The following is a 13,816-nucleotide window of genomic DNA, read 5'->3' on the forward strand; positions in this document are numbered from 1 at the left end:
TCCATTTCAATAAATAAATAAATAAATAAATAAGCAAATAAATTCCTCTTCTAAGGTTCCAAACCCTAATTTCCCACCCCTACCCTCCTGAGAGACTTTTTTCAAAAACCTAGCATGTCAGTTCTGAAGTAAAAGGAGAATAAGATACTTAAGTAATTAAGCATGTGCTGATACCCTATGCAGTCAGGATAAGATCTTTTGGCCGGGCGTGGTGGCTCACGCCTGTAATCCCACCACTTTGGGAGGCCGAGGCAGGTGGATCATGAGGTCAAGAGATCGAGACCATCCTGGCCAACATGGTGAAACCCCGTCTCTACTAAAAATACAAAAATTAGCTGGAGCGTGGTGGTGCATGCCTGTAGTCCCAGCGACTCGTGAGGCTGAGGCAGGAGAATCACTTGAACCAGGGAGGCGGAGGTTGCAGTGAGCCGAGATCATGCCACTATACTCCAGCTTGACATCCGAGTGAGACTTCGTCTCAAAAGAAAAAAAATCTGTTTAGCTACAACAAGCAGGTTCTCATATTTCAAGGAATCCCCAATATTATAGCAATAGATAAATAAGAAAATGTAGTATTCCACCATCGAATACTATACAGCCATAAAAAGGTACGATATCACGTCCCTTTCAGGGACATGGATGGAGGTGAAGCCATCAGCAAACTAACATAATAACAGAAAAACAATACCGCATGTTCTCACTTATAAGTAGGAACTGAACAATGAGAACACATGGATGCAGGGTGGGGAACAACACACACTGGGGCCTGTTGGGGGGGTGGGGGAAGGGAGAGGATCAGGATAAACTGCTGATGCAGCTGGGCTTAATACCAAGGTGATGGGTTGATGGGTGCAGCAAAACACCAAGGTACACGTTTACCTGTGTAACAAACCTGCATGTCCTGCACATGTATTCCGAAACTTAAAATTTTGAGGGCCAGCCATGGTGGCTTACGCCTGTAATCCCAGCACTTTGGGAAGCCGAGATGAGTGGATCATGAGGTCAGGAGATAGAGACTGTCCTGGCTAACACAGTGAAACCCCATCTCTACTAAAAATACAAAAAATTAGCTGGGTGTGGTGGCACGTGCCTATAGTCCCAGCTACTTGAGAGGGTGAGGCCGGAGAATCGCTTGAACCCGGGAGGCAGAGGTTGTGAGCTGAGATCGCACCACTGCACTCCAGCCTGGGCGACAGAGCGAGACTGTGTCACAAAAAAAAAAAAATTAAATTTTGAAAAAAAATGCAAGGCAGTGCAGCCTGAGTGGATAGCGAAATGGGACAAGCTGAACCTGGGATGGGAATAACAAGTAAATGAGGGAAGAAATGAGAATGATGAGTTCCCACCAGCTCCTTGGCTGCTTTCTTACCCATATATTTCTCTGTTCCTAGCATTTTGATTTTTTCTTCATTTGTATATTATTTAGAAGAGGAATTGTAGAGGAATGGGATGGAATGTAATATAGAATCATCATATTTGATGCATGCTAACTACTTTGGGAAAAGATTTGTATAAGGCTGGGAGTTTGATTGTTGACTAAAGTGAGTTGTCAGATTAGAAGACAATGAAAATTGTTCAGGTTCTTTGCTCATCATTAGAACAAATTGGATGTGTTGTGGACCTAGGGAAACACTCAAATTCAGTCATCTCCCTGTTGGGAATAGGTTTGAGGAACCACTGGCCAACTTGCTAAATGAACAACATCGGACAGTGAAGGAGCTATTTGAACAGCTGAAGATGAAGAAATCTTCAGCCAAACAGCTGCAGGAAGTAGAGAAGGTTAAACCCCAGAGTGAGAAAGTTCATCAGACTCTGATTCTGGACCCAGCACAGAGGAAGAGACTCCAGCAGCAGATGCAGCAGGTAAGACTTTTCTTGGTCATGTTAATATTGGATTATACCAAGGCCTAACTCTGAGGCCAGAAATGAACAGCTTTGTAAAAGTCAGAGATAGTTACCTTACCACCTGCTAAAACCATAGTATCTTCACATCTAGCAGCTCGAGAAGTCATCATGTTCATGCCCTATGGCTCAAGGAAGAGAGCATACAAGGATACTAATGGTATTCAGAAATACAGATTTCAAAGAGTCCTTAGTAATCTATTCTGAAATTTAACAACCTTCACTGTGAGAAGTAGGTTTTTTTTTCCTTTTTCTAATCTCAGTCCCTCTGGATTAAGGTTAAGCTTCCTCTCGTTCTGTCATTTTGTTCAAGGGAACATGTCTGAGAGATTTATACCAAGATTCTATGTTGTTCTCATACTCCTTTCAGAAAGCAAAATATATGTGATAAAGTTGCAAACATCTTAGTTATTGTCTCTCTGGGGGCTGGGTTATGGTGACTCACACCTGTAAACCCAGCACTTTGGGAGACTGAAGTGGGAGGATTGTTTGAGCCAGGGAGTTCAAGAGCAACCTGGGCAACATAGTGCAACCCTGTCTCTACAAAAAATAAAAATACATTAGCCAGGCATGGTGCCAGGCACCTGTGGTCCCAGCTACTCAGGAGGCTGAGGTGGGAGGATTGCTTGAGCACAGGAGGTTGAGAGGGCGTGGAGCCACGATTCCATCACTGCACAGCAGCCTAGGTGACAGAGAGAGATCCTGTCTCCAAGAAGAAAAAAAAAATCTCTCTGGGTTCCTGAAATGACAGTGTGGCAACATGTCACTTCATTATTTTCTTTCCATCCCCAGCACGTTCAGCTCTTGACCCAAATCCACCTTCTTGCCACCTGCAACCCCAATCTCAGTCCGGAGGCCAGTACCACCAGGATATTTCTTGTAAGTTTCCAAATATCCCTAACTCTAAAGACTAGAGTGTGAAATTAGCTTGGCAGGTTATTTCTCACAGTTATTCACTGATCATAATCTATATTTATTCTTCTCTCTTGGGTGTTTTTGATTGCTTTGCCTACTTTCTGTTAAGGCTTCCTGTGTTTGCTTCCTGTGTAAGCCACTGATTCCCATGAAAGGACAAGGAGTGTATTCAATTTTCTTAGTACTGTCCTTCTGATATTTTTATTGAATCCTCCTTATCGTTAGATCCAACCTAACTTCTTAGGTTTTTTGGTACCACTGTTCCTTTTATAGATGTTGAGACTGGGCACGGTGGCTATCCCTGTAATCCGAGCACTTTGAGAGGCCAAAGCAGGCAGATTGCGTGACCCCAGTAGTTCGAGACCAGCTGGGGCAACATGCTGAAAGCCCATCTCTACAAAATACAAAAATTAGCCAGATGTGGTGCGTACCTGTAGTCTCAGCTACTTGGGAGGCAGAGATGGAAGGATAGCTTGAGCCTGGGAGGTAGGGGTTGCAGTGAGCTGAGATCGCGCCACTGCACTCCAGCCTGGGCGGCAGAGTGAGATCCGGTCTCAAAATAAATAATAAAATAAAAGTAATAGTCCTAATTCTTGGCTGGGTGCAGTGACTCATGCCTGTAATCTCAGCATCTTGGTAGGCTGAAGTGGCTGGATCGCTTGAGGTCAGGAGTTCGAGAACAGCTTGACCAACATGGTGAAATCCGGTCTCTACTTAAAATACAAAAAATAGCCGGGCATGCTGGAGGGCGCCTGTAATTAATCCCAGCTACTTGGGAGGTGGATGCAGAAGAATCGCTTGAGCCTGGGAAGTGGAGACTTCAGTGAGTCAAGATCGTACCATTACACTCCAGCCTGGGCGACAGAGCGAGACTCCGTCTCAAAAAAAAAAAAAAAAAATGAATCCTCCATTCTTCATAATCTTCATTCTAGTTCGAGAACTAGACCGTATATTCCTTAGTGTTTCTCACTAAGTCTAAAAGTAAACCAAGAATACAATCCCTGAATATCTGGGAACTCAGGTGTAATCTTAACAGAGTAGTTTATTGTGAAAGACTTTATGATGATTTTTACCTGTTTTTATCCTGTAGTAGGAAGGTCAGCTTCTCATTTAGATTCTGAAGGCTACTGGTATTAATTGTCTGGAATTGTCTTAGATCTTCCTTGTGTCCTGTTTTCCCAGAAAGAGCTGGGAACCTTTGCTCAAAGCTCCATCGCCCTTCACCATCAGTACAACCCCAAGTTTCAGACCCTGTTCCAACCCTGTAACTTGATGGGAGCTATGCAGCTTATTGAAGACTTCGGCACACATGTCAGCATTGACTGCAGCCCTCATAAAACTGTCAAGAAGACTGGTAGGAGACAGATGTGTCAGCTTTAAGTTTTTACTTGCGGTGAGAGGTGGTGGGAATCTTATCCCATAGATAACTTCCTAGGATACTTGCCTGGGAATGGAGGACACAGGACATTTGTAATTTCTTTCTTCTCTCTTTTATCCTCCCTTCGTACTCATTATCTGAGTTCTAGAATTACATGATAATCTCTGGGCCTGGGTAAGGCATGGAGGCAGTGGACAGTATAGGAATATGGGAGGTAGAGATATGAGGCTCAGTGCTAAGAATTTGACTACAGCAATATGAGGGGTATTAGGAGTCAGATCAAAATAAACTGGGGCCTGGTAAAGATGAAAGTCAGGTAGTAAAGTTTGGTCATGTTTAGCTTTTTACTGTCTTCAACTAAGGCCAGGTGCTGTGGCTCACACCTATAATCCTAGTACTTTGGGAGGCCGAGTCAGGGGGAACACAAGGTCAGGAGATTGAGACCATCCTGGCTCACACAGTGAAACCCCGTCTCTACTAAAAATACAAAAATTAGCCAGGCGTGGGGGCACGCGCCTGTAGTCCCAGCTACTTGGGAGGCTGAGGCAGGAAAATTGCTTGAACCCAGGAGGCAGAGGTTGCAGTGAGTCGAGATTGTGTCATTGCCCTCCAGCCTGGGCGACAGAGCGAGACTGCATCTCAAAAAAAAAAAAAAAAAAAAATAACTAACTTTATTTACCATACTGACTGCAGCGTTAGTGATATCTCCATTCTGAATGAAATGTTGACTTGGGAGTTACGCATAAATTAGAGATTATACATTTGCCGTGTTCAGTATTGTAAAGAAATTTGCAGGTTTAGATTCTACCTTGCGTTGGTTTAGTATTTTTTGAGAAAATATTTGCTATTTACTTAAGCCAAATATTTGCTTCTGATTTGTTTCCTGATTTAGCAAATTAGTTGTGGTTTGTTCTGGATTTGTGTTTGTCTTTGGATTCTATTTTAAATCCCTGAGTCTTATCGTTAAGTTGAATATAGTTGTATTTAAGTGTATTATATCGTAGACACAGATCCCAAACTACTTGAATAGCTGTATTAACTGATATGAAATGGTGACGAAAACTTGATTTAACACCAAATTATAATAATATCTTACACATCTGTTGACCTGTTGCTTTCTTCTGGGGATATAAAAATAACACTTATGGAAGGAGAAATACGGATATAGTAGTTTTGTCTTTAGAATTGCAGAGGTTCCTGAAAGTGAGAGGCTGAGAGAGGGAGAGAGAAATGAATGAGACTGAATTGTCTCATTCCTTTTATGGTTCTTTTGTTCCCAACCTCAGGAGGAATCTGGGAGAACTTAATGAAAGTTAAGTAAGAATCAAATAAAAGTAAAATTTGAAATACCAGATTTGTGAGGGAGATTAAAGAAGTTGGAATCTTATTCTGGAAGAAAGAAAGCATTGTTGAAGGTCTCTTATCCTTCGAGGATTTAAGGGGGGGAAGGAGGTAATTTTTGAGCATACACTATTGCCAGCTCATTTTATTACTAGGTGCTTTTTAAGTGTTTGTTTTACTTAGTGAATAAAGTGTTCCATGTAAGAAAGAATAAGAGTCAACTTTTATTGCCATTGAATGGGACTCCCTTTAGATACAATGTTAGCTTAAGAAAGACTGTGGAAACTCTTTGGGGAATGGTGGGCAGATGGGAGGGAATCAGGTTAGATAAGGACAGCTCTACCTAAATGCAAAAATGCATTCACGGGCTTTTTGAAGCCCTGTTTTGTCTTAGAAGTTGATTTATCCGAGATTTGTTTTCTTATAGCCAATGAATTTCCCTGTTTGCCAAAGCAAGTGGCTTGGATCCTGGCCACAAGCAAGGTTTTCATGTACCCAGAGTTACTTCCAGTGTGTTCCCTGAAGGCAAAGAATCCCCAGGATAAGATCGTCTTCACCAAGGCTGAGGACAAGTAAGTGTTTACTCTGGGGGATCAAAACAGCAGAATATCCCAAGGACAAGACATAGTTCCTTTGAGGAGTTTAGGGGAAGTAAGATTTGTATAATAAAACATGGACACAAAAGACAAAAGGAAGAGCAGTATAGATGAGCAGAGCCCTCTAGGGGATGCTTGTTCTAGCAGTGCCAAATACTGCTTTTTGGAGGAATGTCACACACATTTTTAAAGCATTTTAGACCAGAGATGGTGGCTCCCACCTGTAGTCCCAACACTTTGAAAGGCCAAGGCAGGAAGTTCGCTTTTATTTTATTTTATGTTATTTATTTATGTAGAGACAGGATCTTACTCTGTCACCCAGGCAATCACAGCTCACTGCAGCCTTGAACTCCTGAGATCAAGTGATCCTTGCACCTCAGCCTCCACGGAGCAGCTGGGACCCCAGGCGTGTGCCACCATGCATGGCTCATTTTTTTGTGTGTGCAGATGAGGGTCTCTGTGTTATCCAGGCATCTTTCAAACTCCTGGACTCAAGGCATCCTCCCACCTTGGCCTCCCAAAGTGCTGGGATTACAGGCATGAGCCACCACACCCACCAGATTATGAACATTTTTATGGCCCTTTGTGTGTATTGCCACACTGTTATCAGCACATATATATATATGCAACCACGATTATCTATGTTGTTAGAGGGTAGTATTGGTGTCGGTTTAAGTTGCCTGACAGGGTACTTATTCATTTTGTATTAGTTTTACTAGAATCATTCTCCTTCCTTTGTATTCTCTTTGAAGTTCCTTTGTGTTGTTAGTATACAGCTCATCATGATACAGCTCATCATGATCTCACGTTTATTAATGATTTATGCCTAGTTTCTTATGTTCCCACGTAATTGTGAAGTATTTGATTTTTTTTAAATGGAGTCTCACTCTTGTCACCCAGGCTGGACTGCAGTGGTGCGATCTCGGCTCACTGCAACCTTCGCCCTCTGGGTTCAAGCAATTCTTCTGCCGAAGTAGCTGGGATTACAGGTGCTCACCACTATAGCTGGCTATTTTTTGTATTTTTAGTAGAGACAGGGTTTCACCATGTTGGCCAGGCTGGTCTCGAACTCCTGACCTCAAGTGATCTGCCTGCCTCGGCATCCCAAAGTGCTGGGATTACAGATGTGAGCCATTGTGCCTGGCCTTATTCTTATTTATAATACTTAATCAGTACTCACTAAGCATCTGAAATTTTCTATTGAGTAGTCACCAACTTGTACAAGAATTAGATTTAGAAAAAGTAGATTGGCCAGGCATGGTGGCTCATACCTGTAATACCAGCACTTTGAGAGGCTGAGGCAGGAGGATTACTTGAAGCCAGGAGTTTAAGATCAGCCAGGGCAACAAAGTGAGAACTGGTCTCTACAAATAATGGAAGAAAAAAATTAGCCAGGCATGGTGGTGAACGTCTGTGGTCACAGATACTTGGGAGGCTGAAGTGTGGGAATCGATTGAACCCAGGCATTCAAGGCTGCAGTGCACTGTAATCATGCCACTGCTCTCCAGCCTGGGCATCAGAGCAAGACCCTGTCTGAAAAAAATGAAAAGGTAGATTGGGTCACACACCATGGCTCATGCCTGTAATCCCAGCACTTTGGGAGGCTGAGACTAGAGAATCGTTTCAGCCTAGGAAGTAGAGGCTGCAGTGGGCTGCAATTGTGCCACTGCACTCTGGCCTGGGTGACAGCGTGAGACCTTGTCTCAAGAAAAAAAATAAAATAAAAAAGAAAGAGTAGATCATAAAATGTGTTAGTCTGGGGAGGCCCTTTAGAAGGAAGGACTGTGAAGTGAGATTTAGTGTCATTGCTCCTTTCTCAGTTTGTTAGCTTTAGGACTGAAGCATTTTGAAGGAACTGAGTTTCCTAATCCTCTAATCAGCAAGTACCTTCTAACCTGCAAAACTGCGCACCAACTGACAGTAAGAATCAAGAACCTCAACATGAACAGAGCTCCTGACAACATCATTAAAGTGAGTGTTTCCTGCATGCGCCATCCAGGCACCTCACCAATATGTACTCATTCATTTCTCTTGTTATTCTCAAAGAAAAGAGGAACCTTCTTTTATCTAAAGCACTGACAGTATTCCACTTATATGCTTTTTGTGTGTGTGTGTGTGTCAGACAGACTCTTGCTCTGTCACTAAGGCTGGAGTACAGTGGCGTGATCTTGGCTCACTGCAGTCTTGACCTCCCAAGTTCAAGCGATTCTCCTGCCTCAGTGTCTCTCCTGCGTCAGCATCCCAAGTAGCTTGGATTACAAGCATGCACCACCATGCCTGGCTAATTTTTGTATTTTTAGTAGGGACGAGGTTTCACCATGTTGGCCAGGCTGGTCTCAAACCTCTGACCTTAAGTGATCCACCCGCCTTGGCCTCCCAAAGTGCTGGGATTACAGGCGTGAGCCACTGCACCTGGTTTCTTCTTTTTTATTTAGATACTTATTTATGTTGTGTTTTTATTTAATTTTATTTTTGTTTTTTGAGACGGAGTTTTTGCTCTTCTTGCCCAGGCTGGAGTACAACGGCATGATCTTGGCTCACCGCAACCTCCACCTCCCAGGTTCAAGCAATTCTCCTACCTCAGCCTTCCCAAGTAGCTGGGATTATAGGCATGAGCCACCAAGCCCAGCTAATTTTGTATTTTTAGTAGAGATGGGGTTTCTCTGTGTGGGTCAGGCTGGTCTTGAACTCCCGACCTCAGGTGATCAGCCCACCTCGGCCTCCCAAAGTGCTGGGATTATAAGCGTGAGCCACCATGCCCGGCCTATGTTGTGTTTTTAGAGACAGTTTCTTGCTCTATCATCCTGTCTGGAGTCCATTGGCACAGTCGTAGGTCACTGTAGCCACAAACTCCTGGGTTCAAGTGATCCTTCCACTTCAGCCTTCCAAATAGCCTGGAGTACAGGCACGTTCCACCAAGCCTAGCTCATTATTTTATTTTGTGTAGAGATGCTGTGTCACTTTGTTGCCCAGACTGGTCTTGAAGTTTTGACAACTGTCAGTCTGCCTGCCTCAACTTGGCCTCCCAAAGTGTTGGGATTACAGGCGTGAGCCACTATGCCCAGCCTTTTGTTTTGTTTTGTTTTTGTTTTTTACTTGAGATAGGCTTTTACTCTGCTACCCAGGCTGGAGTACAGTGGTATCATAGCTCACTGTAACTTCGAACACCTGGGCTCAAGCATTCCTCCCACCTCAGCCTCCCAAGGAACTGGGATTATGTGCATGAGCTACCTTGCTTGCGTATTAAAAAAAAAATTTTTTTTTTTCAGAAATGGAATGTCCCTATATTGCCCAGGCTGGTCTAGAATTTTTCGCCCTAGGCAGTTCTCCTGTCTCAGCCTCTAATTGCTACTTCCTGGTATATTGGATTTAGGCCTTATTTATTAACCATTAACCATAAGCCAGGGAAGTTGAGGATTTATCTGTCTCCTCACTCCCTTACTCCCACCACAAACATGCACATTTTCTGCTTTCCAATCTCCTCACTAGTAAATATGTCACAATTTTGGTTAGGTTGTATTCAGGGTTTACACTGTAAAATTTTAAGGACTGTATAAATGCTCTTCACATCTGAGCTTTGTTATTGTAATACCTTGCCTTTCCTGCTGAATGTTTTATTTCTCTTGGAGTAAATAATCACATTTTTTAGGAGAATGGGGCTGGACTTGATTTTATTATGTAATTATTCCCAGATCAACAGTAAAGGTTACTTAAATTTTCTTAATCTCCTTTCAGTATGTCTGGCCTTCTAGATATTCCATCATTTTCATCTTGAAGGAATTGCTCCCTGAGCCCTCTGACACTATTCCACTCTAAGCGTGTTGCCCTATGGGCTTGCTGCACTGATGTCTTCTTGGACTTTTTCTTCACCATAATCCTGGGGATTATTTTTGCCTCTTACTATGTTGGATCTTCTTATTTCCTGAATTCTACATCTTTGTTTTTGTTTTACTTCCTTCCCTTAGTGGAACACATTCTAGTAGCATTTTTCTTTAAATTTTTTTCTAAATTTTTTTTTTTTTTTTTTTTTTTTTTTTTTTGAGATGGAGTCTCGCTCTGTCGCCCAGGCTGGAGTGCAGTGGCTGGATCTCAGCGCACTGCAAGCTCCGCCTCCCGGGTTTATGCCATTCTCCTGCCTCAGCCTCCCGAGTAGCTGGGACTACAGGTGCCCGCCACCTTGCCCAGCTAGTTTTTTGTATTGTTTAGTAGAGACGGGGTTTCACCGTGTTAGCCAGGATGGTCTCGATCTCCTGACCTCGTGATCCGCCCGTCTTGGCCTCCCAAAGTGCTGGGATTACAGGCTTGAGCCACCGCACCCGGCCCTAAATTTTTAAAAATTGAGGCCATGTGTGGTGTCTCGTGCCTGTAATCCCAGCATTTTGGGAGGCCCAGGCGGGCGGATCACGAGATCAGGAGATCGAGACCATCCTGGCTAACACGGTGAAACCCCGTCTCTACTAAAAATACAAAAAATTAGCCGCGCGTGGCCGCGGACGCCTATAGTGCCAGCTACTGGGGAGGCTGAGGCAGGAGAATGACGTGAACCCGGGAGGTGGAGCTTGCAGTGAGCCGAGATCGCGCCACTGCACTCCAGCCTGGGTGACACAGCAAGACTCCATCTCAAAAAAAAAATTGAGACAGGTCTCACTTTTTTGCCCAGGCTGGTCTTGAACTCCTGGCTCAAGTAATTCTCCTGCCTTGGCCTCCCAAAGTGCTGGGATTATAGGCATGAGCCACAGCCCTATTTAACTCTTGAATCTTCATGTAACACCTGTTTTTCCCAACTTCTGATAGTATGTAAGAATTTTCCTTTGGCTCCAATGTTTTGAAAATTCATGATAATATGGCTTAGAATTTGTCTAGTTTCATACATGGTGCTAAGGCACTTGATAAACTGTATTCTGCTGCAGAAAAATCTTTTTTCTTCACGTTTGAGTTGTGTGTCATTTTCTGTGCACATCTTTGTACTTTTTGTTTGTTTCTTTGCTTCTTGGTCTTTGAGACAGACTCCTCTGTCACCCAGACTGGAGTGCAGGGAAGTGATCCACGCTCACTGAACCTTTGTCTCCCGAGTTCAAGTGAGTTTTTGCCCAGCCTCCCGAGTGGCTGGGATTACAGGCGAGTGGCACCATACCTGGCCAATTTTTGTATTTTTAGTAGAGACAGGGTTTCACCATGTTGCCCAAGCTGGTCTTGAACTCCTGGCCTCAAGTCATCTGCCTGCTTCAGCCTCCCAAAGTCCTGGGATTACAGGCCTGAGCCACTGTGCCCAGCTGTCTTTGTACTTTTTTCAATGTAGGGTATCAGTATTGTTCCACTTGGCTCTTTCCCACTAGTCTGTAAGCTCCTTGAGAGCAGGAATTGCTTCTCTTACATGTGTGCTTACCTTTTAGCACAGTGCCTAGGACATAGAAAACATTCTGTATATGTTGGATGAGCAGATACTGTCAATGGTTTTAGTTCAGTTCTCGTCTTCATTTATTCTTTTTTTTTTTTTTTTTTTTTTTTTTTTTGAGACAGAGTCTTGCTGTGTCGCCCAGGCTGGAGCGCAGTGGCCGGATCTCAGCTCACTGCAAGCTCCACCTCCCAGGTTCACACCATTCTCCTGCCTCAGCCTCCCGAGTAGCTGGGACTACAGGCGCCCGCCACCTCACCCGGCTAGTTTTTTGAATTTTTTGAGTAGAGACGGGGTTTCACCGTGTTAACCAGGATGGTCTCGATCTCCTGACCTCGTGATCCACCCGTCTCGGCCTCCCAAAGTGCTGGGATTACAGGCTTGAGCCACCGCGCCCGGCCTATTTTTTTTTTTTTGAGACGGAGTCTCGCTCGGTCCCCCAGGTTGCAGTGCAGTGGCATGATCTCGGCTCACTGCAAGCTCTGCCTCCTGGGTTCACGCGATTCTCCTGCCTCAGCCTCCCGAGTAGCTGGGACTACAGGCACCCACCACCACACTTGGCTAATTTTTTGTATTTTTTAGTAGAGACGGGATTTCACCGTGTTAGCCAGGATGGTCTCGATCTCCTGACCCCGTGATCCTCGCGCCTCAGCCTCCTAAAGTGCTGGAATTACAGGCATGAGCCACTGCGCCCGGCCTATTCTTTTTTTCTTTTTTTTTTTAGCTGGCATCTCACTCTGTCACCTCGGCTGGAGTGCAGTGGCACGATCTCTGATCTCAGCTCACCACAACCTCCACTTCCCAGGTTCAAGGGATTCTCCTGTCTCAGCCCCCTGGGTAGCTGGGATTACAGGTGCGTGCCACCACACCTGGCTAATTTTTTTTTTTTTTTTTTTTTTTTTTTTTGAGACGGAGTCTCGCTCTGTCGCCCAGGCTGGAGTGCAGTGGCCGGATCTCAGCTCACTGCAAGCTCCACCTCCCAGGTTTACGCCATTCTCCTGCCTCAGCCTCCTGAGTAGCTGGGACTACAGGCGCCCGCCACCTCGCCCGGCTAGTTTTTTGTATTTTTAGTAGAGACGGGGTTTCACCGTGTTAGCCAGGATGGTCTCGATCTCCTGACCTCGTGATCCGCCCGTCTCTGCCTCCCAAAGTGCTGGGATTACAGGCTTGAGCCACCGCGCCCGGCCAAATTTTTATATTTTTGTAGGGATAGGGGTTTTGCCATGTTGGCCAGGCTGATCTTGAACTCCTGACCTGAGGTAATCTGCCCGCCTCCTAAAGTGCTGGGATTACAGACCCGAGCCACCATGCCCAGCTTTCATTTACTCTTAGAATTGAACTTTCTCAGGCTCTCTTTTTTTTCCCCTTCTCTTCTAATGCCCTTCACACCATCATTTGCTTAAAATGAAGCTTTCATGTGTCCAAGGTATAGATTACGATGCTGTCTTTGCAGCTGTTGAGCAGGAACAAATCTTACATAAGATTGCTCTGAGCATCTGCTTCCTTTTCTCTCTGTGACCTAAACTGTCCCCTTCCTGGCAACCACATAGAGATCATCAGTTAGAAAATATTGAAGAAAGATTTTACAATTATTGTAAAATCTTTAAATAGAGATTAGTTTAATTCAAAATGTACAAGTATTCAGCATATGCTATTTATATATATGTGTTCGTGGGTGTGTATGTGGTTTTGTGTGTGTGTGTGTGTGTGTGTGTGTCTCTCTCTCTCGATCCACCACCCACCCCATTCACCAGCCTGACAGAGGACAGTGTTTCCAGAAGGAATGTAACTCATGCACATTTTTTTCATGTTAAGTTTTATAAGAAGACCAAACAGCTGCCAGTCTTAGTAAAATGCTGTGAAGAGATCCAGCCACATCAGTGGAAGCCACCTGTAGAGAGAGAAGAACACCGGCTCCCATTCTGGTTAAAGGTACAACCCTCTTCCTCAAAGTCTGTGGGAGGCAAGTCACTGAAAGTTCTGAGAGAATATCAAGGGCTTCCTTAATCTACTAATGCTTTAGTTGTAGAATTAGGACTTCAGAAATCTTCCTCATTCACCTTTCTTCCCTTACTTTTCTGCCCTTCACTGGGTGATTCTACATTTTCAAAATAATAGATAAAATAATAATTTGCTAAAGGAAATTCACAGAAGTTTCTAAAGTATATAATTGGAATGTGGTCTTTGTAGATTTGATATGCAGAGAGACTTTTCTTGGAAAGATGCCTTGAGCTTGTCTAAGGTCCCTAAAACCTAGAAAGCCCAATTGTTTTTCCCAAATTCTTTTTT

The 13,816-nt window shown here is 44.1% G+C and overlaps 1 protein-coding gene across 16 annotated transcripts in view; it reads left to right on the top strand.

Annotated features, from left to right (window-relative positions):
- The window catches only part of GON4L (gon-4 like), a 104,336-nt gene that overhangs the window by 72,845 nt on the left and 17,675 nt on the right, over window positions 1-13,816 (top strand). For 11 of the 16 annotated variants that reach the window (XM_077942366.1, XM_077942363.1, XM_077942370.1 and 8 more), the window contains 6 exons: window positions 1,665-1,863; window positions 2,695-2,781; window positions 4,000-4,171; window positions 5,964-6,108; window positions 7,953-8,103; window positions 13,343-13,459. In XM_077942366.1, coding sequence (XP_077798492.1) covers window positions 1,665-1,863; window positions 2,695-2,781; window positions 4,000-4,171; window positions 5,964-6,108; window positions 7,953-8,103; window positions 13,343-13,459 — 871 coding nt within the window. The remainder of the gene's footprint in view (window positions 1-1,664; window positions 1,864-2,694; window positions 2,782-3,999; window positions 4,172-5,963; window positions 6,109-7,952; window positions 8,104-13,342; window positions 13,460-13,816) is intronic. The other 5 variants (XM_077942362.1, XM_077942415.1, XM_077942390.1 and 2 more) reach the window with 1 other exon arrangement.

The sequence above is a fragment of the Macaca mulatta genome, chromosome 1 (assembly GCF_049350105.2).
Source record: "Macaca mulatta isolate MMU2019108-1 chromosome 1, T2T-MMU8v2.0, whole genome shotgun sequence".
NCBI lineage: Eukaryota > Metazoa > Chordata > Mammalia > Primates > Cercopithecidae > Macaca > Macaca mulatta.